The 23,713-nt window shown below is 41.9% G+C and overlaps 2 protein-coding genes across 6 annotated transcripts in view; one reads left to right on the top strand and one right to left on the bottom strand.

The window, feature by feature from the left end:
- Nucleotides 1–23,713, top strand: part of LOC105471840 (coiled-coil domain containing 138) — a 158,320-nt gene that overhangs the window by 106,143 nt on the left and 28,464 nt on the right. The window lies entirely within an intron of this gene.
- The window catches only part of LOC105471842 (ectodysplasin A receptor), a 94,250-nt gene continuing 89,195 nt past the window's right edge, over nt 18,659–23,713 (bottom strand). For all 4 annotated transcript variants that reach the window (XM_011724612.2, XM_011724610.2, XM_011724607.2 and 1 more), the window contains one exon: nt 18,659–21,416. In XM_011724612.2, the coding sequence (XP_011722914.2) occupies nt 21,094–21,416 (323 nt within the window). In that variant the 3' untranslated portion in view covers nt 18,659–21,093. The remainder of the gene's footprint in view (nt 21,417–23,713) is intronic.

The following is a 23,713-nucleotide window of genomic DNA, read 5'->3' as shown; positions in this document are numbered from 1 at the left end:
CCATCCCCTTTCCATGGCATCCTCCATGCCCTTCTGATATCCACATGTCTCTTCATTTTCTTCTCAGGCCTCCTCTTTCTCTCTTGCCATCTCTCTGTTATTGAAATTCTTGAAATCCTAAGCTGGCCTGGCACTGAGAGGTAAGCACCTAAGAGCATCAGTCTTCCCTAGATAGATGGAACTGTGCGCAGATCTGGGACTGCTGGAAGGGTGTGAGGTAGGGGTTTAAGGATGGTGCAAGTAGGGTGGGGTTAAAAAAGACCTTGTCATCTTTAAATAATAGCATCAAGATTAAACTTGGTACTGAATTCAGCAGTGTTCATTTCTTATTTTCCACTGTATTTCGTTTCAACCCATCCTCTATATTTTAAATGAGCCCAAAGCCTTTAGATATGTGTAAAAGAAGGTGTGATACAGCTTTCAAATTCTTGAAATTTGCCCAAGAAATACTTTGTATCATGAGGTCTGCAGTTATTTATATAAATCCCTGAAAATATTTCATGGAAAATCTGTAGCACCCAGTTGAGATGAGACCAAACTGGAAAAATCTCTGTGGCTGTGATTATTGTCAGTTCTGTAAGATGAAGATGGGACCAGTGACAAGAATGTGCACTGTTTACTGAGCACTCACCTGCACAGGGCCATGTGCTTTTCAGACATTGCCTCTTTCAGTTTTGAGCACAATGCCAGTTGTGCCATCCCTGACATATAGATGAGGAGATGAAGATCCAGACATAACCAGCAAGGGCAGGGCTGGGAAACAATCCATGTGTGCCTGATTCCCAGGGCTCACATGTGTGCAGTTTTCTCTCCAGAACGGTTTGCCTTAAGTGAGGACAGGATTCAGGATGTTCAGTTTCAATCGCACTGGCTGGGCTGGAATCTTTGTTGACCCTTCCACTCTACGTTCCTCCCTGGCTGGGGAGGCTCACTTGAGTGGGCTTCTTGCTGGGCTTGGCCAGTGGGTGTTGCCATCAGGAGACGACAGGGCATCTGCTTCTCCAGGGCATCCCCGAGGGCACAGTGCTCTGTGACTCCAGGGTCTGCCCCTCATGGTTTCTCTAAACCTCACTCCTCTCTTTATAAACAGCCCCTTCATAAATTACCCACCTCAGCTGGGCCCGGTGGCTCATGCCTGTAATCCCAGTACTTTGGGAGTCCGAGGCGGGCGGATCACGAGGTCAGGAGATCAAGACCATCCTGGTTAACCTGGTGAAACCCTGTCTCTACTAAAAAATACAAAAAATTAGCCGGGAGTGGTGGCAGGCACCTGTAGTCCCAGCTACTCGGGAGGCTGAGGCAGGAGAATGGTGTGAACCCAGGAGGCGGAGCTTGCAGTGAGCCGAGATCGTGCCACTGCACTGCAGCCTGGGCAACAGAGCAAGACTTCGTCTCAAAAAATAAATAAATATATACATACATAAATTACCCACTTTGAGGGTGTCATCTGCTTTCTGTCAGGAGCAGGACTGACTCACTAGCATCACTCCTAAATAATGTGAGCTTGTTTTGATTTTTTGTTTGAGGCAGTCTCACTCTGTTTCCTAGGCTAGAGTGCAGTGGCATGGTCTTGGCTCACTGTAGCTTCTGCCTTCTGGGCTCAAGCAATCCTTCCACCTTAGCCATCCCAGTAGCTGGGACTATAAGCGTGCACCACCAGGCTTGGCCAAGTTTTAAAATATTTGTAGAGATGAGGTCTCGCTATGTTGCCAGACTGGTCTTGAACTCCAGGGCTCAAGTGATCCTTCTGCCTCAGCTTCCTAAAGTGTTGGGATTACAGGTATGAGCCACTGCACCTGCCCAATGATGTGAACTTTTAGTAAGTCACTTCAGTTCTCTGGGCCCAACTTGCTTTACTTGTCAAGCAGGGACCATGGTGCCGGGTCTCCCAGATTGTGAATGTCAAAGAAAACAGGTAGAGAGGCACTTTGGAAGACATAACACTCCTCAGAATGGGAGCTAGCAGTGTAATTCCACAAGGCGCAGAATGGGCATTCAGTGCATAGCCTGACTGGAAGTGGAGCATCCTTTGTGAGAAAAGGAAACCTCTGAGACAGTGAATATGTTTCCATTCCGAAAAGCTTGATGCAATTAAAATAGAAGAAAGGGCACCACTGAAGAGAATAAGAGGAGAAGGGATCTTTGTTTTGTTTTTGCTTGTTTCTTTATGGTAGCGACAGTGTATTTCATGTAGAAACCTGTTACAAAGCTCCACATAATAAACATGAGAAAGTCCAGGATGATGGTTTTGGCCAAGGAGCAAATGACATGCCACAGCTGCCCTGGCAGGTCTCCTTTTCGAGATCATGTCCTCGCGGATGGGACTCCAAAGCAGCTGCAACAGGCATCTTCTAGCTGGGAAAGGCCACTTGACCTCTTTTTCTCTTTCGAAAGCCAGGCAGCTGTGAGTCCAGGCTTGTCACTCCTGGGTGCAGGCTCAGGAATTGAAGGTGGGCCTGCCAAGCCACACACCCTCGTTCGAAACACCTCTGCTCTGTGGCCAGGTTTTTCAGGCCCTCCCCACTCCCCATCAGCAGTGGCTTCTGGAATTTCCCTGTCTGTAGAATGAGAACAGTTACACCAACATTTCTTCCCAAGGAGCTAATTGGAATATTGCAATACGAATCTTTGCAGAGAATCAATCCTGAGAGATGCTAAAGGATAATTTAGCTCATATAAGTACTAATCAGTATCTCTTTTCCAGGTATTCTGTAAGGGAGCTGAAACTTCCAACCTTTCTTCCTATTCACAAACCCACCTTCACCTGCCCCCAATGCTGAACTTTGGTTTTTCATGTTGCTTTTGCAGAACTTTAAAACATTTGATTTCCCTGATGAGTCTTTGTACTGAGGGGCCAGTGCAGTTTGCTTGGCACTTTGTTTTCCTCTCATATAACTTTTCCCTGCCAATAAGGCATTTAGGCTGAGAGAAAAAGTTATTGAGCATGTGCATCCAAATTTGAGATGATCGTTATTTCATTTACCTAATGACTTTAACTTCTTTGATACTGTGTTTGTCTTATGAATGTAATGGCTTTCTCACTTTAATGAAAAGTTATGCAATAAAATTGAAAAGTAAGTATTATATATGTAAACATTAATTCCTTTTTAAATATAAAGAATTAATGGGACCAGGCTTTTTATTTTTTATTTGTACAAATCTATGGGATACATGAGAAATTTTGTTACATGTGTATAATGTGTGGCGATCAAGTCAGGGTATTTGGATTGTCCACCTGAGTACAATACATGTTTGTTAAGTATAATCACCCTACTCAGCTGTTGAACATTGATGTTTTTCCTTCTAACTTATTGTATGTTTGTACACTTGAACCGAGTTCTCCTTATCCTCTTCCTCCCACCACTCTTGATTCCCAGTCTCTGGTATCTCTTTCCCTCTCTACCTCTGTGTGATCAAAAGTTTTAGCTTTCACATATAAATGGAAACATGCGTCATTTGTCTTGCTTGCTTGGCTGTTTTCACTTAAAATAATGACCTCTGGTTTTATCCATGTTGCTGCAAATGACATGACTTCATTCTTTTTGTGGCTGAATAGTATTTCATTGCGTATAGGTACCACATTTCCTTTATCCATTTGTCCGCTGTTGGGCACTTAGGCTGATTCCATATCTTTGCTATTGTGAATAGTGCTGCAATAAACATGGGGGTGATATATATCAATATACTGTTTTCTTTTCCTCTGGGAAATACCCAGTAGAGGTGTTGCTGGATCCAGTGGTAATTCTAATTTTAGTTTTTTGAGAAATCTTACTTTTCCATAGTGGATGTTTAAATTCTCACCAACAGTGGGTAAGAATTATTTTTATCTACATCCTTGCCAACATCTGTTATTTTTTGTCTTTTTCATAATAGCTATTCTGACTGGGGTAAGATGATATCTAATTGTGATTTTGATTTTGATTCTGATGTTGGGCATTTTTTCACGTATCTGTTGGTTACCTGTATGTCTTCTTTTGAACAATGTCCATTCATGTCCTTTACCGCCCCCCCGCTTTTTTTTTTTTTTTTTTTTTTTGAGATGGAGCCGCTGTTTGCCGCCCAGGCTGGAGTGCAGTGGCGCAATCTCGGCTCACTGCACACTCTGCTTCCCGGGTTCATGCCATTCTCCTGCCTCAGCCTCCCGAGTAGCTGGGACTACAGGCGTCTGCCACCACGACCAGCTAATTTTTGTATTTTTAGTAGAGACGGTGTTTCACTGCATTAGTCAGGATGGTCTCGATCTCCTAACCTCATGATCCACCCGTCTTGGCCTCCAAAAGTGCTGGGATTACAGGTGTGAACCACCACGCCCAGCCCCCTTTGCCCACTTTTTAATGGGATGTAAAAAAATTTTTTTAACTGTTGGGCTGTTTGAGTTCCTTGTGTATTTGGAATATTAGTCCCTTGTTGGATGAATAGTTTGCAGATATTTTCTACTATTCAATAGGTTGTCTCTTCACTCTGTTGATCATTTCCTTTGCTGTGTCAAATATTTTTAGTTTATTATAATCCTATTTGTCTATCTTTGTTTTGTCGCCTGTGCTTTTGAGGTCTCAGTCATAAATTCTTTCCCCAGACCAATGTCCAGGTGAGTTTTCCCTAGGCTTTCTTATGATATTTTTTTTATAGTTTCACATCTTATGTGTACATCTCTAATCTAATTTTTAGTTTATTTTTGTATATGATGAGAGATAGAGGTCCATGTTCATTCTTCTGCATGTAGTTAACCAATTTTCTCACTATCATTTATTGAAGAGGGTGAACTTTCCCCAAACGTAAGTTCTTTTTGGCTTTGTCAAAGATCACTTGGCCATAAATATGTGCCTTTATTTCTGGTTTCTTTATTTTGTTCCATTGGTCTACGTGTCTGTTTTTATAACAGTATCATGCTGCTTTGGTTACTATATGCTTGTAAAATGTTTTGAAGTGAGTCATTGTGATACCTGCAGCTTTTGTCTTTTTGCTCATGATGACTTTGAGCTCTTTTTTGGTTCCATATAAATTTTAGGATTGCTTTTTTAATTCTGTGAAAAGTGACGTTGGTATTTTGATGGGGATTGCATTGAATCTGTAGATTGCTTTGGGCAATGTGGTTATTTTAATGATATTAATTTCTCTTATCCATGAGCATGGGACCTTTCTCCATTTTATTTGTGTCTTCTTCAATTTCTTTCATCAGTGTTTTATAGTTTTCCTTATAGAGATTTTCCACTCCCTTGGTTAAATTTATTCCTAGGTATTTTATTTTATTTTTGTAGCTATCGTAAATGGGATTGCCTTCTTGATTTCTTTCTCAGTTAGATCATTATTGGTATAGAAATGCTACTGATTTTTGTTATGTTGGTTTTGTATCCTGCAACTTTACTGAATTTATTTATTAGATATAAGAGATTTTGGTGGAGTATTCAGGTAGATATAAGGCCATAGCATCAGCAAGGAGGGCCAATTTGATTTCCTCTTTTCCAATCTGGATGCTTTTTATTTCTTTCTTTCTCTTGCCTGAGTGCTCTGGCTAGGATTTCCAGTACTATGTTGAATTTCAGTGGGAAACTGGGGTATCCTTGTCTTATTTCAGTTCTTAGAGGAAAGGCTTTTAGCTTTTCTCCGTTCAGTATGATGTTAGCTGTGGGCTTGTCATAGCCTTTCTTATTTCGAGGTAAGTTTCTTCTATGCCTAGTTTGTTGACAGTTTTTATCCTGGAGTGATGTTGAATTTTTTCAAATGCTTTTTCTGCATCTGTTGAGATGATCACATGGTTTTTGTCCTTCATTCTGTTGATGTGATCTGTCACCTTTATTGATTTGCATATGTTGAACTATCCTTGCATCCCTGGCATAAATCCCATTTGATAATGGTGTATTATGTTTTTGATATGCTGTTGGATTTGGTTTGCTTGTATTTTATGGAGGATTTTTGCATATATGTTCATTCACCAGGGATATTGGCCTATAGTTTTCTTGTTATATCTTTGTCTGGTTTTGGTATTAGGGTAATGCTCGCCTCATGGAATAAGTTAAGGAGAATGTCCCTCTCTTCAATTTTTGGGAATAGTTTCAGGGGGTTTGGTGTTATTTCTTTGTATGTTTGCTAGAATTCAGTTTGAATCCATTTAGTCCTGGGCTTTTTTTCTTGGGTGACTTTTTATTACTGATTCAATCTTCTTATTGATCTTTTCATGTTTTCTATTTCTTCCTGATTCAATCTTGGTAGGTTGTATGTTTCTGGGAATTTATCCATTTCCTCTGTGTTTTCTAATTTGTGAGCAAATACTTGTTCATAATAGTCTGATTATACTTTTGTAATTCTGTGGTATCACTTGTAATATCTTCTTTTTCATTTCTGATTTTATTTGGGTCTTCTTTCCTTGGTTAATTTAGCTAACAATTTATCTTTTTTTTTTTTTTAACCTTTTGGGACAATTTTTCATTTTGTTGAGTCTTTGTATTTTTTTAAGTTCCTACTTTATTTACTCCTGCTCTGATCTTTATTATTTCTTTTTGTCTATTTTTGGGTTTGGTTTGTTCTTTTTTTTTTTTTTTTAATTTATTTATTATTATTATACTTTAAGTTGTAGGGTACATGTGCATAACGTGCAGGTTTGTTACATATGTATACTTGTGCCATGTTGGTGTGCTGCACCCATCAACTCATCATTTACATCAGGTATAACTCCCAATGAAATCCCTCCCCCCTCCCCCCTCCCCACGATAGGCCCTGTGTGTGATGTTCCCCTTCCTGAGTCCAAGTGATCTTATTGTTCAGTTCCCACCTATGAGTGATAACATGTGGTATTTGGTTTTCTGTTCTTGTGATAGTTTGCTAAGAATGATGGTTTCCAGCTGCATCCATGTCCCTACAAAGGACGCAAACTCATCCTTTTTGATGGCTGCATAGTATTCCATGGTGTAATGTGCCACATTTTCTTAATCCAATCTGTCACTGATGGACATTTGGGTTGATTCCAAGTCTTTGCTATTGTGAATAGTGCTGCAATAAACATACGTGTGCATGTGTCTTTATAGCAGCATAATTTATAATCCTTTGGGTATATACCCAGAAATGGGATGGCTGGGTCATATGGTACATCTAGTTCTAGATCCTTGAGGAATCGCCATACTGTTTTCCATAATGGTTGAACTAGTTTACAATCCCACCAACAGTGTAAAAGTGTTCCTATTTCTCCACATCCTCTCCAGCACCTGTTGTTTCCTGACTTTTTAATGATCGCCATTCTAACTGGTGTGAGATGGTATCTCATTGTGGTTTTGATTTGCATTTCTCTGATGGCGAGTGATTATGAGCATTTTTTCATGTGTCTGTTGGCTGTATGAATGTCTTCTTTTGAGAAATGTCTGTTCATATCCTTTGCCCACTTTTTGATGGGGTTGTTTGTTTTTTTCTTGTAAATTTGTTTCAGTTCTTTGTAGGTTCTGGATATTAGCCCTTTGTCAGATGAGTAGATTGCAAAAATTTTCTCCCATTCTGTAGGTTGCCTGTTCACTCTGATGGTAGTTTCTTTTGCTGTGCAGAAGCTCTTTAATTTAATGAGATCCCATTTGTCAATTTTGGCTTTTGCTGCCGTTGCTTTTGGTGTTTTAGACATGAAGTCTTTGCCCATGCCTATGTCCTGAATGGTACTACCTAGGTTTTCCTCTAGGATTTTTATGGTATTAGGTCTAACATTTAAGTCTCTAATCCATCTTGAATTAATTTTTGTATAAGGAGTAAGGAAAGGATCCAGTTTCAGCTTTCTACTTATGGCTAGCCAATTTTCCCAGCACCATTTATTAAATAGGGAATCCTTTCCCCATTTCTTGTTTCTCTCAGGTTTGTCAAAGATCAGATGGCTGTAGATGTGTGGTATTATTTCTGAGGACTCTGTTCTGTTCCATTGGTCTATATCTCTGTTTTGGTACCAGTACCATGCTGTTTTGGTTACTGTAGCCTTGTAGTATAGTTTGAAGTCAGGTAGCGTGATGCCTCCAGCTTTGTTCTTTTGACTTAGGATTGTCTTGGAGATGCGGGCTCTTTTTTGGTTCCATATGAACTTTAAAGCAGTTTTTTCCAATTCTGTGAAGAAACTCATTGGTAGCTTGATGGGGATGGCATTGAATCTATAAATTACCTTGGGCAGTATGGCCATTTTCACGATATTGATTCTTCCTATCCATGAGCATGGTATGTTCTTCCATTTGTTTGTGTCCTCTTTGATTTCACTGAGCAGTGGTTTGTAGTTCTCCTTGAAGAGGTCCTTTACATCCCTTGTCAGTTGGATTCCTAGGTATTTGATTCTCTTTGAAGCAATTGTGAATGGAAGTTCATTCCTGATTTGGCTCTCTGTTTGTCTGTTACTGGTGTATAAGAATGCTTGTGATTTTTGCACATTAATTTTGTATCCTGAGACTTTGCTGAAGTTGCTTATCAGCTTAAGGAGATTTTGGGCTGAGACAATGGGGTTTTCTAAATATACAATCATGTCATCTGCAAACAGGGACAGTTTGACTTCTTCTTTTCCTAACTGAATACCCTTGATTTCTTTCTCTTGCCTGATTGCCCTAGCCAGAACTTCCAACACTATGTTGAATAGGAGTGGTGAGAGAGGGCATCCCTGTCTTGTGCCAGTTTTCAAAGGGAATTTTTCCAGTTTTTGCCCATTCAGTATGATATTGGCTGTGGGTTTGTCATAAATAGCTTATTATTTTGAGGTACGTTCCATCAATACCGAATTTATTGAGCGTTTTCAGCATGAAGGGCTGTTGAATTTTGTCAAAAGCCTTTTCTGCATCTATTGAGATAATCATGTGGTTCTTGTCTTTGGTTCTGTTTATATGCTGGATTATGTTTATTGATTTGCGAATGTTGAACCAGCCTTGCATCCCAGGGATGAAGCCCACTTGATCGTGGTGGATAAGCTTTTTGATGTGTTGCTGAATCCGGTTTGCCAGTATTTTATTGAGGATTTTTGCATCGATGTTCATCAGGGATATTGGTCTATAATTCTCTTTTTTTGTTGTGTCTCTGCCAGGCTTTGGTATCAGGATGATGTTGGCCTCATAAAAGGAGTTAGGGAGGATTCCCTCTTTTTCTATTGATTGGAATAGTTTCAGAAGGAATGGTACCAACTCCTCCTTGTACCTCTGGTAGAATTCAGCTGTGAATCCATCTGGTCCTGGACTTTTTTTGGTTGGTAGGCTATTAATTATTGCCTCAATTTCAGAGCCTGCTATTGGTCTATTCAGGGATTCAACTTCTTCCTGGTTTAGTCTTGGAAGAGTGTAAGTGTCCAGGAAATTATCCATTTCTTCTAGATTTTCCAGTTTATTTGCGTAGAGGTGTTTATAGTATTCTCTGATGGTAGTTTGTATTTCTGTGGGGTCGGTGGTGATATCCCCTTTATCATTTTTGATTGCGTCAATTTGATTCTTCTCTCTTTTCTTCTTTATTAGTCTTGCTAGTGGTCTGTCAATTTTGTTGATCTTTTCAAAAAACCAACTCCTGGATTCATTGATTTTTTGGAGAGTTTTTTGTGTCTCTATCTCCTTCAGTTCTGCTCTGATCTTAGTTATTTCTAGCCTTCTGCTAGCTTTTGAATGTGTTTGCTCTTGCTTCTCTAGTTCTTTTAATTGTGATGTTAGAGTGTCAATTTTAGATCTTTCCTGCTTTCTCTTGTGGGCATTTAGTGCTATAAATTTCCCTCTACACACTGCTTTAAATGTGTCCCAGAGATTCTGGTATGTTGTATCTTTGTTCTCATTGGTTTCAAAGAACATCTTTATTTCTGCCTTCATTTCGTTATGTACCCAGTAGTCATTCAGGAGCAGGTTGTTCAGTTTCCATGTAGTTGAGCGGTTTTGATTGAGTTTCTTAGTCCTGAGTTCTAGTTTGATTGCACTGTGGTCTGAGAGACAGTTTGTTATAATTTCTGTTCTTGTACATTTGCTGAGGAGTGCTTTACTTCCAATTACGTGGTCGATTTTGGAGTAAGTACGATGTGGTGCTGAGAAGAATGTATATTCTGTTGATTTGGGGTGGAGAGTTCTATAGATGTCTATTAGGTCTGCTTGCTGCAGAGATGAGTTCAATTCCTGGATATCCTTGTTAACTTTCTGTCTCGTTGAACTGTCTAATGTTGACAGTGGAGTGTTGAAGTCTCCCATTATTATTGTATCGGAGTCTAAGTCTGTTTGTAAGTCTCTAAGGACTTGCTTTATGAATCTGGGTGCTCCTGTATTGGGTGCATATATATTTAGGATAGTTAGCTCTTCCTGTTGAATTGATCCCTTTACCATTATGTAATGGCCTTCTTTGTCTCTTTTGATCTTTGATGGTTTAAAGTCTGTTTTATCAGAGACTAGTATTGCAACCCCCACTTTTTTTTGTTCTCCATTTGCTTGGTAAATCTTCCTCCATCCCTTTATTTTGAGCCTATGTATGTCTCTGCGTGTGAGATGGGTCTCCTGAATACAGCAGACTGATGGGTCTTGACTCTTTATCCAGTTTGCCAGTCTGTGTCTTTTAATTGGAGCATTTAGTCCATTTACATTTAAGGTTAAGATTGTTATGTGTGAACTTGATCCTGCCATTATGATACTAACTGGTTATTTTGCTCGTTAGTTGATGCAGTTTCTTCCTAGCCTCGATGGTCTTTACATTTTGGCATGTTTTTGCAATGGCTGGTACCGGTTGTTCCTTTCCATGTTTAGTGCTTCCTTCAGGGTCTCTTGTAAGGCAGGCCTAGTGGTGACAAAATCTCTAAGCATTTGCTTATCTGTAAAGGATTTTATTTCTCCTTCACTTATGATACTTAGTTTGGCTGGATATGAAATTCTGGGTTTAAAATTCTTTTCTTTAAGAATGTTGAATATTGGCCCCCACTCTCTTCTGGCTTGGAGAGTTTCTGCCGAGAGATCTGCTGTTAGTCTGATGGGCTTCCCTTTGTGGGTAACCCGACCTTTCTCTCTGGCTGCCCTTAAGATTTTTTCCTTCATTTCAACTTTGGTGAATCTGGCAATTATGTGTCTTGGAGTTGCTCTTCTTGAGGAGTATCTTTGTGGCATTCTCTGTATTTCCTGGATTTGAATGTTGGCCTGCCCTACTAGGTTGGGGAAGTTCTCCTGGATGATATCCTGAAGAGTGTTTTCCAACTTGGTTCCATTTTCCCCCTCACTTTCAGGCACCCCAATCAGACGTAGATTTGGTCTTTTTACATAATCCCATACTTCTTGCAGGCTTTGTTCATTTCTTTTTCTTCTGTTTTCTTTTGGTTTCTCTTCTCGCTTCATTTCATTCATTTGATCCTCAATTGCAGATACTCTTTCTTCCAGTTGATCGAGTCGGTTACTGAAGCTTGTGCATTTGTCACGTATTTCTCGTGTCATGGTTTTCATCTCTTTCATTTCGTTTATGACCTTCTCTGCATTAATTACTCTAGCCATCAATTCTTCCACTTTTTTTTCAAGATTTTTAGTTTCTTTGCGCTGGGTACGTAATTCCTCCTTTAGCTCTGAGAAATTTGATGGACTGAAGCCTTCTTCTCTCATCTCGTCAAAGTCATTCTCCGTCCAGCTTTGATCCGTTGCTGGCGATGAGCTGCGCTCCTTTGCCGGGGGAGATGCGCTCTTATTTTTTGAATTTCCAGCTTTTCTGCCCTGCTTTTTCCCCATCTTTGTGGTTTTATCTGCCTCTGGTCTTTGATGATGGTGATGTACTGATGGGGTTTTGGTGTAGGTGTCCTTCCTGTTTGATAGTTTTCCTTCTAACAGTCAGGACCCTCAGCTGTAGGTCTGTTGGAGATTGCTTGAGGTCCACTCCAGACCCTGTTTGCCTGGGTATCAGCAGCAGAGGCTGCAGAAGATAGAATATTGCTGAACAGCGAGTGTACCTGTCTGATTCTTGCTTTGGAAGCTTCCTCTCAGGGGTGTACTCCACCCTGTGAGTTGTGGGGTGTCAGACTGCCCCTAGTGGGGGATGTCTCCCAGTTAGGCTACTCAGGGGTCAGGGACCCACTTGAGCAGGGAGTCTGTCCCTTCTCAGATCTCAACCTCCGTGTTGGGAGATCCACTGCTCTCTTCAAAGCTGTCAGACAGAGTCGTTTGCGTCTGCAGAGGTTTCGGCTGTGTTTGTTATTGCCCTGTCCCCAGAGGTGGAGTCTACAGAGACAGGCAGGTTTCCTTGAGCTGCTGTGAGCTCCACCCAGTTCGAGCTTCCCAGCAGCTTTGTTTACCTACTTAAGCCTCAGCAATGGCGGGCGCCCCTCCCCCAGCCTCGCTGCTGCCTTGCCGGTAGATCACAGACTGCTGTGCTAGCAATGAGGGAGGCTCCGTGGGTGTGGGACCCTCCCGGCCAGATGTGGGATATGATCTCCTGGTGTGCCTGTTTGTTTAAAGCGCAGTATTGGGGTGGGAGTTACCTGATATTCCAGGTGTTGTGTGTCTCAGTTCCCCTGGCTAGGAAAAGGGATTCCCTTCCCCCTTGCACTTCCCAGGTGAGGCAATGCCTCGCCCTGCTTCAGCTCTCGCTGGTCGGGCTGCAGCAGCTGACCAGCACCGATCGTCCGGCACTCCCCAGTGAGATGAACCCAGTACCTCAGTTGAAAATGCAGAAATCACCGGTCTTCTGTGTCACTCGCGCTAGGAGTTGGAGACTGGAGCTGTTCCTATTCGGCCATCTTGCTCTGCCCCCCCCCGGTTTGTTGTTGCTTTTCTATTTCCTTGAGGTATATTGTTTGATTGTTAATTTGTACTCTTTCTCCTTTTTTTGGTGTAGGTGTTTGTTGCTGTAAACCTACCCCTTTGCGCTGCTTTTGTTGTATCCCATCAGTTTTGGTATATTGTTTCTCCATTTTTATTTCTTTGAAATTTTTTAAAGTTTTTATATTAATTTCTTTTTTATCCAGCAGTTATTCAGAGCATTCTATTTAATTTCCATGTCTTTGTATAGTTTCTAAAGTTCCTCATGGTATTGATTTCTAGTTTTATCCATGTGGTCTAAGAAAATACTTGATATGATTTTGGTTTGTTAAGTTTTATTGAGACTTGTTTTGTGGCCTAACATATGGTCTATCCTGGAGAATGTTCCACATGCTGATGAGAGAATGTATATTCTGTAGTCAGATAGAATGTTCTGTAAAGATCTGTTAGAGGGCCGGGTACGGTGGCTCATGCCTGTAATCCCAGCACTGGGAGGCCGAGACGGGCGGATCACGAGGTAGATTGAGACCATCCTGGCTAACACGGTGAAACCCCGTCTCTACTAAAAATACAAAAAATTAGCTGGGTGCAGTGGCGGGCACCTGTAGTCCCAGCTACACGGGAGGCTGAGGCAGGAGAATGGCATGAACCTGGGAGGTGGAGCTTGCAGTGAGCCGAGATTGTGCCACTGCACTCCAGCCTGGGCAACAGAGTGAGACTCCGTCTCAAAAAAAAAAAAAAGATCTGTTAGGACCAGTTGCTCTAAAGTTTAGTTTAAATCCGATGCTGCTTGATTTTCTGTCCAGGTGATCTATCTAATGCTGAGTGGGAGAGATGAAGTCTTTGACTATTACTGTATTGCATCTATCTCTCCTTAGATCTAATAATATTAACTTTATTTTTATGAGTGCTCCAATGTTCTAGACATACATATTTAGAATAATTATATCCTCTTGCCGGATTGATCCATTTATCATTATATAACAACCTTTTTTGTCTTTTTTTTTTTTTTTTTTTTTACTATTTTTGACTTAAAGTCTATTCTATTTCATAAGTACAACTATACCTGCTCAATTTTGTTTTTCATTTGTATGGAATATATACATCACTTTACTTTCAGACGTAAAGTGGTAAGGTGAGTTTCTTGTAAGAAGCGTATAGTTAGATCATGCTTCTTAATCCATTCAGCTATTGTATATCTTTTAAGTGGAGAATTAAATCTGTTTGTGTTCAAGGTTATTGATATGTGAGGTTTTGTTGTCTTTTCTGGTTGTTTCATATATTCTTTGTTCCTTTCTTTTTCTCTTATTGATTGTTGTTGTGGTTGGTGGGTTTCTACAGTGGTACCATTTCTCTTCCTATTTTATGTGATTGCTTTACCAGTGAGTTTTATACTTTCATTTGTTCATGATGGTAAATGTTGTTATTTTGCTTCCAGGCTTAAAATTCCCTTGAGCATTTCTTGTAGGAGTGGTCTAGTGGTAGTGAATTCCCTCAGCATTTGCTTGTCCAGGAAAGACTACTTCTTTTTCATTTATGAAGGATAATTTTGCTGGATATAGTATTCTTGGCTGACATTTTTTTCTTTCAGCACTATGACATATCATACCATTCTCTTCTGGCCTATAAGGTTTCTGCTGAGAAACTCACTCTTAGGCTGATGGGGTTGTCTTTCTTTCTTTTTTTTTCAGATGGGGTCTCACTGGGGTCTCACTCTGTCACCTAGGCCAGAGTGCAGTACAGTGACATGATATGGGCTTACTGCAGCCTCTGCCTCCCAGGCTCAAGCAATCCTCCCATCTCAGCCTCCTTAGTAGCTGGGACCACAGGCACAAGCCACCATGCCTGGCTAATTTTTTGTATTTTTGGTAGAGATGGGGTTTTGCCATGTTGCTCAGGCTGGTCTTGTACTCCTGAGTATGAGTGATTACCCATCTGAGCCTCCCAAAGTGTCAGGATTACAGGCATGAGCCACCGCACTTGGTCAGGGGTTTTCAGGTAACCGTATGCTTTTCTCTTGCTCTTTTTAGGATTCACCCTTTATCTTTGACTTTAGACAGTTGGACTATAGTGTGTCATGGAGAAAACGCTTGCAGAATGTATATTCCTGGAGATCAGTGAGTCTCCTGTATTTCAATGTCTAAATCTCTAGACTTAGGAAGTTTTCATCTATTATTTTATTAATTAAATTTTCTAATATTTTCTTTGTCTCTTTAGTCTCAGGGATATTAATAACTCAAATATTTGATCACTTTGTGTTTTCCCAAGTGTCATGAAGGCTTTACTCATTTTGTTTTATTCTTTTTCTTTTTGTCTGACTGGATTATTTAAAATATTCTGTCTTCAAGTTCTGAGATTCTTTATTCTCCCTTATCTAATCTGTTTTTGAAGTTTTCAAATGTATTTTATACTTCCTTCAATGAATTCTTCGGTTCTGGAATTTCTATTTGGTTCTTTAAAAAAAAAAACCTATCTCCTTGGTAAATTTTTCATTCATATCCCGTATTGTTTTCCTGATTTCTTTGTATTGTTTTTCAGAGTTCTTTTGTATATCACTGAGCTCCTTTAAAATCAATATTTCAAATTTTTTATATGGGATTTCAAAAATTTCTTTTTGATTAAAATGTATTGCTTGAGAATTCTGATGTTCGTTTAGAGGCATCACATTTCCTTAATTTTTCATGTTTCATTTGTCCTTAAGTGGATCTCTGCACATCTGGTGTAACTGTTGCTTCTTCCTGTTTTTGAAATTTTCTTTCATAGAAGAGGATTTTTTCCTAAAGATATATCTATGGTTTTGGTTTAGTAGGGTACTTTGGCTTTGATTCTGGATGCATGTAGTAATGTAGTCTCTGTATAATTTTGTAGGCTGTAAATAGTGTTGGTGGCATCCATGATTTCCCCACTGGGTTAGGGTGAAGTTACTAGTGGAGGCTGTGGTGAAGTTGTACTAGGGATTGGGATGCCAGATGGGCCAGTCTTCAGGCCCTAGTGATGACAGCAATGGGCTAAATGTGCCCATTTGTGCCCAGGGCTGTATATGCTGGCATCTCTGTTGGCAGTTATTTGGCAGGCTGATTTCTGGGCCTCCAGGTGGCTTGTTCAGTTGCTGGTAGTGGCAGCAATGGACTGGGTGTGTAGGTGGGTTTTGGGGCCTTTGGGCAGCTGGCATAGCATGAGCGATGGCAGCAGCAGGAGCAGGATGATTGTGTGGGTCCCAAGTGGTGTGCATTGATGTTGGTGGTTGCTGTGATGGGCTGGGTGGGACAATCTCTAGGCCTTCAGGTGGCACTTGCAAGGAGGTGCCAGGTGACGTGATGGTGGCTGGGAGTTTAGGCCCAACCATAGGCCCCAGAAAGAGTGCTCAGGTACCCAAGGTGGTGGATTGCCTTGCACAGTCCCCAGGACCCCAGGATATGTGTCCTGTCTCAAAGAGGGGGGCAAAGCTGGGCTGTGCAGGTTTGTGCTCAGGCCTCTTGGTGAGAGCAAGAACCACCATTGGGGGCCAGGGTAGGGTGATCCTCAGGCCCCAGGCAGAGTGCTCAGGTAAGAGATGCTAGCAGCTGTGCTGAAGTGCTACGACTGGACAGAGTGTGGCTGTGCTCTGTGGTCACAGCCTGGGCTGGTAAGTGGGAATGTATGTCCTTCCCACAGTCCCAGTGGGGTTTGCTTTCCAGCCTTGACAGTGTTAGCCCATGCCTGTCTCACGCTCCCACCCTGGCTGCAGGAGGCCCCATTTCAGCTGGTGAGCAAGTCCCAGCGGCAGCTTACACCCTTTCAGCATCCTAATCTCCGTCCCAGCAGCACCCACTTCCTGGCATCAGCAACTGCAACCCTTTCCTTGTTTGTTTCTTAGCCCTGGCTGTGGGAGTGCTCACAGCTTACTCCCTATTCCCAGCAGCAGCAATCTGGGTTTCTGTAACACCTCAGTCCCAGTGCCTCTGGGCCCCAGGACAGCATGCAGTCTACCCACGGCTAGGTTTGAAAATGGTGTCTTGCTGTAGTTGCTTAGGTCTCAGACAAGTGTGGGATCCAGTGCAAGCTCCATCTTTGGAGCAGTTCCATCCCACGGTCTCCCGGCAGCTCCCTATGTTAGCTTCAGTGGTTGGGAGGGTTGAGGGGGTCTCATGGCCAGGATTACATGATTTCATGGTGGGGATCTGGGCCACTGGAAGTCTCTCATTCACCCTTTCCCGGAATTGGGAAGTCAGTCCCAGCTCCTAGTTGATCCTGGCTAGGCAGGCTGCTTGTCTCCCTTCTCCTTCCCTGCCTTTGGTATTTCCTGCCACTTCTCTGTTGAATTCCAGTGTTCTCTATTGGATAATGTATTCAAAGTGTGACTGTCTACACACTATGTTTGTTCTAAGTGGAAGAGGCTGACATGAAATGCTTCTGGTAGCCATCTTTGTCTGTGCTATTTCTAATACTACATGCTGTACCTAGGTAAATTCCTCTGGGAAAGTTGAGACCCATGTTCACAAAATAAAGAAAAAGGCCACAAGGTTATAAGAAGGGTCACCCAATTCCTCACGGTTATTTCATTTATTCATTTGTTTGCCTTTAAACCTACATTCGTGGCTCAAAACCATTATGCAAACTGGGATTCTCATATTACTATTGATTTTATTTTTCCTTTACATTTTCGTTTTTTAAACTTCCTATCTGTTACTTGTCAAATCTCAGTAGAAGTACACCTTCTAACAGAATAATACGGGCCCTGCATTTTGAGATGATAGCAAATGTTTACAGAACAGACAAAATCGAACTTAACAATAGACTTCAAGTAGACCTAGCCTGAGAGCCAGTCTCTCCAAACTTCCCTTTTGCTCAAACATGGCTAAAGGGTTTTGACACTGACTCCTAGTCACCATCAAATCCCTCCAGTGTGAGACCAGACCAGCCACCTAGGACAGGTCTATCCTGGCACCAAGGAATAATCAAAACCTAACTACGGGATGGCTCATCGGGGATGCTCTCTGATAAAGATCTTGATCAAATGGGGGAAATGTGAAAGTTGTCAGTATTATAAAGGAGTCACTTGTGCCAAAAACAAAAAACAACCCTGACAAATAGAGCCACGGAAGGCCATGAAAGAAGGGTTCTCCTAGATAAATGATGACAAGAGCCATCACAAGACTCTGAAAAAACCAAAACCTTGCGCAAAAGCCATCACAATCTTAAACACACACAAAGCCTCCTGCAAGGACCTCTGCCCAACAACTCCCTGTCCAGCCTTGGACTGGCACCACCCTTATTGTTGATCCTTGCAGCCAAGGATAATTGTCTCAAAATAATTATGTAATCCTTCTTATTTTTCCTTTAAGAACTGTTGTCTTCCTTTACCGCTTCAAAAACACACGTAGTTTACTATGGCACATGTATTCCCATTGTAATGCCCTATTCCCCAATACATATCATCATTTTCTTTTAGAGAGCCTCTCTCTGTTATCTAGGTTGACAGAGATGATGGAGTAGAGCTGCCCCAGTTAAGGTATTCCAACAGGCAGAGGCCCCAGTTGACCCACATTCAACTGAGCCCAACCTAAGTCAGCTGACTGACCCTCTACTAACCCCCAAGCTATGATAATAAATGCCTGTAGCTTTAAGCCATTGAATTTTAAGTTAGTTTGTTACACAGAAATAGATAAGTGATACAATGCCTTATGTGCTAATAACAGCAATTTGGAAAACAATGCTCCAGGTGGTTTTTACATGATCTCCTTGTAATGTTTGCTTCTACACTAGAAGTTCTAGCGTTCTACTTCTAGAACACCAGACGTTCACTAGAGCAGTGGACTCTAGTGAATGGCCCAGGCCATAACATTTTAGGCACTGTGTTTATAGCTGGTTGCAATCCTACAGTCTCATCACACATAGTGCAATAACCAGGAACAGAGCAATCAGAACCTTCTGCACTCACCCACCGACCCACCACCCCAAATACAAAGAGCTCATATTATAGCAGTCTATAAATCTTATTAGTGTGTTTATTGAGATTATAAAATATAATAAGTTATATATATACAGAGTTAGACAAAAATATTGACAATTAAGACTTCACTGTCTAAGGGCCACAGACCTACCCTGGGGTGTTTTCTAAATGTTTTAAAGTATTGCAAAGTAATATCTCCACACAAAAATGGCAGGATGGAGTCCCAGCTTTGTTCAGTGAGAATTATTATGATCTCATTGTTCTGAATCCCATAACAAAGGCTAAAGCTTGTCAGAGTAAATCCCATGTTTCCAAATAAGTAAATGACAAGAGAATGTGTAACTATATAAGGAATAGCTCCCTAAAAATGGCAGGTGGAGAGCCAGCGGAACATGAGCTGACACTGGCTGGCCTTACAGTCCCAGAATTCCAATAGCGTGAAATGAGGCCAAAGCACCAGGAGCAGAGAACAGCCACCCTACTCCTTCACTGAAAACATTCTGAGGAGGGTACAAGCTGTTATCCTGGAACGGCACACTCATCACAAGTGACATTTGCAGTCTAATTAAAGGGAGACTCATCATCATTATCACAATGCAGGGGGAAGGGGGCACCACAGGATTTCAAAGAGGAATTAAAAGGATAATTAAGCTCTGCCGTGGAGTATTTAGCTTGCAAGATAAACCAGATAGGTTCTGAAAAACAGCAGCAAACAGACACAGTAAATGATGATATTAAATATTCAGGACCTCATTATGATCCTCTCACAGTATGTACTACATTCGTTGGTGGGAAATTGCTTATTGGTGTTAAAGATATGACTGATTTTCCCCCCAAAGCATTTTTTCAGTCATGCAACTTGTCATTTTTACAACCTCGCTTTATAAGTCAGAAACTTTGTTTTAATTTAGTAATAAACACAGTCAGACCTGCCATCAGGGAGCTCAGCAGTGAACTCTAAATTAACCCCTGGTGTGATCACTAGCCTGCCTCCTGAGCTCTTGGCAGTTACAGGGATAGTACGAGAGTCTGCCAAGAACAATGCCAGATTATTAGCTTTCTGCCTATAAATGTTATGTCAAACCATTGCAGTTACTGTGAAAATGCCAATTCTGAGTTTTTCTGTTTTAATTCCCATTTAAACGGACAAACCACACTGTATTCACTTCCATAGAGCACCTCAAAGGCCTGGCATTTCCTATAGCTCCACTTTCTTTTTGCTCACCTGAACCCTACCTGCCCCGATTATAGAATCACTGGCTAACATCTCATTTGCAGAAGAGAAACTGAGGTTGAGAGAGGAAAAGACAAGACCCAAGGTGGCACTAGAAGCCAGCTCCCTGGACTCCAAGCCCAGGCCCTCATTTGCACTGCAGGACTCCACTTCCCCTGACTGGCTCAGAAGGCTGAGTCTGAAACTCTCATGCCATGAGGCTAATCTACGAGTCTCAGATGAGCTCTTGAAATCTAGAATTATGCGTGGCTGAGCTCTTAGGAAGTCATCATTTCTCTAATTACAGTTGACTACTCATATATGTTTGAAGTGAAAACACAGCCTGACACGTTATAATTTAAATTGCTGTGTCCTTGAGCATTGCTGCCCCTAAAAGGTCAAATGTGCCTAAGGCTGAGAGTGGAAGGCCATTCACATGTAATGCAAACCACAGGGTACCCAGGCCAAAGATTCATGCAGTAAATGGAACTGGCTACTGCACACATCCAATTGCTTGGACAAACACATGCCTTGCATATTGGTTTTGTATAGAGTGAGCTCTTCCGTTATTGACTGGAAGGCCTGTAAGAATATGGATGACCTCAAGGATAGGTAAAGTTATCCTAATGAAACCACATAGGGTGTTAACAGACTTGTACTAAACCTGAAATAATACCTGGAGCAGGGTGTTTGCATTTTGTAGACATTTTACCGAAATGTTTGAGCTGCTTCTTCACTAGGATGCCATCCTTCATCATCCCAGTAGGGAGTCATCTCCCGCGTAGAACTTCTATTACATTTTCTAAGTGCCCCTTCATTAGCTTGTTTGATGTCTTCCAGTGAAGTGGTTTGTAAACATACGTTCCTTCTGTCTTCTACTGGAGTGCAAACTCCTTAAAGACAGGGACCAGATTCTTCACTTCTGTCAGTCCCACGGGGTTTGGTTCCTTTGAGTCCTCAACATTGTCTCATTGTTCAGTGAGTTAATGGTGGGCTGGTGGGCTCGCTCTATGAGTGAGTGGATATTTACTCTGCCTGGTGAAGTACAGGCGAGCATCTGAAAGTAGCCCAGCTCTAGTCCTTTATCTTTGGTTAAATTGGAAGACAGGCCTTATTTCATCTGGCTCCTTGAACATCCTAAGGCATATGGTGACATCACAAAAGCTTTGATTCTTGGCAGTCTTTTGGCACCACTCACAGCTCCAGAGCCCTCATTGATCCTTGGCTTGTCCTGGGAGGACAACCCACAGGCATGCTTTTCAGGATGCAGCATGTGGCTGGGAAGCAGGTGGCACAACCCCCGCCCACTCCAGTATGTCTGCACACAAGGACTCCACAGCATCCAGCCGCTCAATCTGCACCAGTTTTGTGAGCAGCTCAGGGATGCTGTAACCTGCCGTGCTGATGCGGTCGAAGAGCTGCATGCCGTCTGTCATGCCCCCAATCTCATCCCTCTTCAGGCCAAAGCTCTCGGCGAGGTGGCGCCACGTTTTCACAACAGCCTTCTCAGAGTTGTACGTGGAGCTGAGCATTCGGCTAGTTTTCTCGAGGCAATCAAATGGCAGCTCCGTGGGGCTAAGACCTGCAGACACCAATGGCCACAGTTAGATGTTGCAAGTCGCAGTCAATAGAAGGTCAACACTGTGAAAAATTATTTAAATGAAATAAAAATTATTGAAAAAAACATTAAAAAAATTGTAAAACAAAGCATGCAGAAAGCCACCTAAAACAAATGCATAACTTAAGGCAAACGACACCTAGAACACTGCCAGCCACAAGAGAGGGCTGTGCATGTACCCTAACCCCGGTAATAGCCCCTTCCCCACTAGGAAAATGACTGCTCTATTGACCATGATAATAATTCCCTGATGACCATTTTTAGCAATTCTCAAAGACTTCAAGACAAGTTATCCTTAGTTGGGTAACCCTGTCTCCCATGGGGCTGGGCTGAGGAGGGGGTCAAAGAGACAGTATCGTGTCTCTTTAGGGAATAGTAGTCAACTTTGTAATGGGTGCTCTCAATGATAGCCCCAGATCGGGGTTATCTGAACCAAGTCACTGCCAACTCAGTGGTCTGGTGGTTTTTGGGGTTCACGGTACATTAGACTCACCTAGGAGCATTTAAAAACTTGAGGCCGGGCGCGGTGGCTCAAGCCTGTAATCCCAGCACTTTGGGAGGCTGAGACGGGCGGATCACGAGGTCAGGAGATCGAGACCATCCTGGCTAACACAGTGAAACCCCGTCTCTACTAAAAAATACAAAAAAACTAGCCGGGCGAGGTGGCGGGCGCCTGTAGTCCCAGCTACTCGGGAGGCTGAGGCAGGAGAATGGCGGGAACCCGGGAGGCGGAGCTTGCAGTGAGCTGAGATCCGGCCACTGCACTCCAGCCTGGGAGACAGAGCGAGACTCCGTCTCAAAAAAAAAAAAAAAAAAAAAAAAAACTTGATATTGCTGCTTCTGGAAGATGAGTAGATATAATTTTCCCTAATCCTCCCACTAAGTGCAGCTAAAAGCCCTGAACATTCCGTATAAAACAAATACAAGAAGTCTCTGAAAAGTGGAGAAAAGAAGATGGACCAACTAGGGACCTCGATACCTAAGGATGGTGATGGTGGTGAGTTCCCTGGGTTTTCTTTTGCCTCATAAATTCCAGACATGGGGCAGAAAAGTCCCAAAATCCAGAAATAATAGCAACCACAGACAAAAACAGCCCCAACAAAAGTCTTCCCTCTCTAGTCAGAGCACTAGGAAAAGAGCAGCCTAGCAAGCATAAAACATTTAGACAATAATTGCTCTATTCCAGCCAAACACCACAGAAAAACTGTGTCCCCACTCCATCCAGGGTAGCAAAGACTGAGTGGGGAGCCTAGACTTCCACCCTCACCAAGCTGTAACACTGTGCCAGGTGGTGTCAGGAAAGGCCATGTAGGGAGATGGGGCTTTCTCATCAACCAGCTGGTAACAACTCCTCTGCCCCTGTGGTGACCATGTCAGGAGCCATACTCCCAAACCCGAAGTAGCAGTAAAAAGGAGTCCCTTGGGTGTTAGTGAAGGTTGAGTGGGGAATTTGGATGTCTACCTTCACCTAACAGTAGCAAGACAGCACCCTCATTCTCCTGCCACAGGGCTGCCTATCGAAAGGAGCCAGCTAAAATGGAAGGCTTAAATAAGACCCAGAGTTTCATATCAGGACATAAAACTACACAGGTTTCAAAGTGAATTCACTCATCATACCAAGAACCAGGAAGATGTCAAATGAGTAAAAAAAGAAAAACAATAGATGCTAACACTGAGATGACAGATGTTAGATAATCTGAAAAAGGTTTTAAAGAAGCCATAATAAAAGTGCTTCAACAAGCAATTATGAACATGCTTAAAACAAATGCAATAATAGAAAAACAGAAATAGAAAATAGAAAAAAATAGAAATCCTCAGCGAAAATATACAAAATATATAAAAGAAATGAAAATATTAGAACTAAAAAAATACAATAACCACAATAAAAAGCTCAGTGGATGTGCTCAATGGCAGAGTAAAGACAGAGGAAAGAATCAGTGAGATGGATAATGGAAGCTAGCAGTGGAAATTACTCAATCAGAGAAAATAAACTGAAAAACACAGAGCCTTAGGGAACTGTGGGGTTATAACAAAAGAGCTAACATTTGCGTCATGAAGTTTCAAAAGGAGAGGAGAAGAGAGTGGGACTAAAGTACTCAAATAAATGATGGCTTAAAACTCCCCAAATTTGTAAAGAGATACAAGTCTACAGATTCAAGAAGCTAAGCAAATCCCAAACAGGATAAACCCAAATATATTCATGTCAAGATACATCATAAATGAACTTCTGAAAACTAAAGACGAAGTCTTAGAAACAGCCA

This window comes from Macaca nemestrina, chromosome 13 (assembly GCF_043159975.1).
Source record: "Macaca nemestrina isolate mMacNem1 chromosome 13, mMacNem.hap1, whole genome shotgun sequence".
In the NCBI taxonomy this organism is placed as follows: domain Eukaryota; kingdom Metazoa; phylum Chordata; class Mammalia; order Primates; family Cercopithecidae; genus Macaca; species Macaca nemestrina.
Note: the sequence above shows the minus strand (reverse complement) of the source record. Positions and strands in the feature narration are given on the sequence as shown.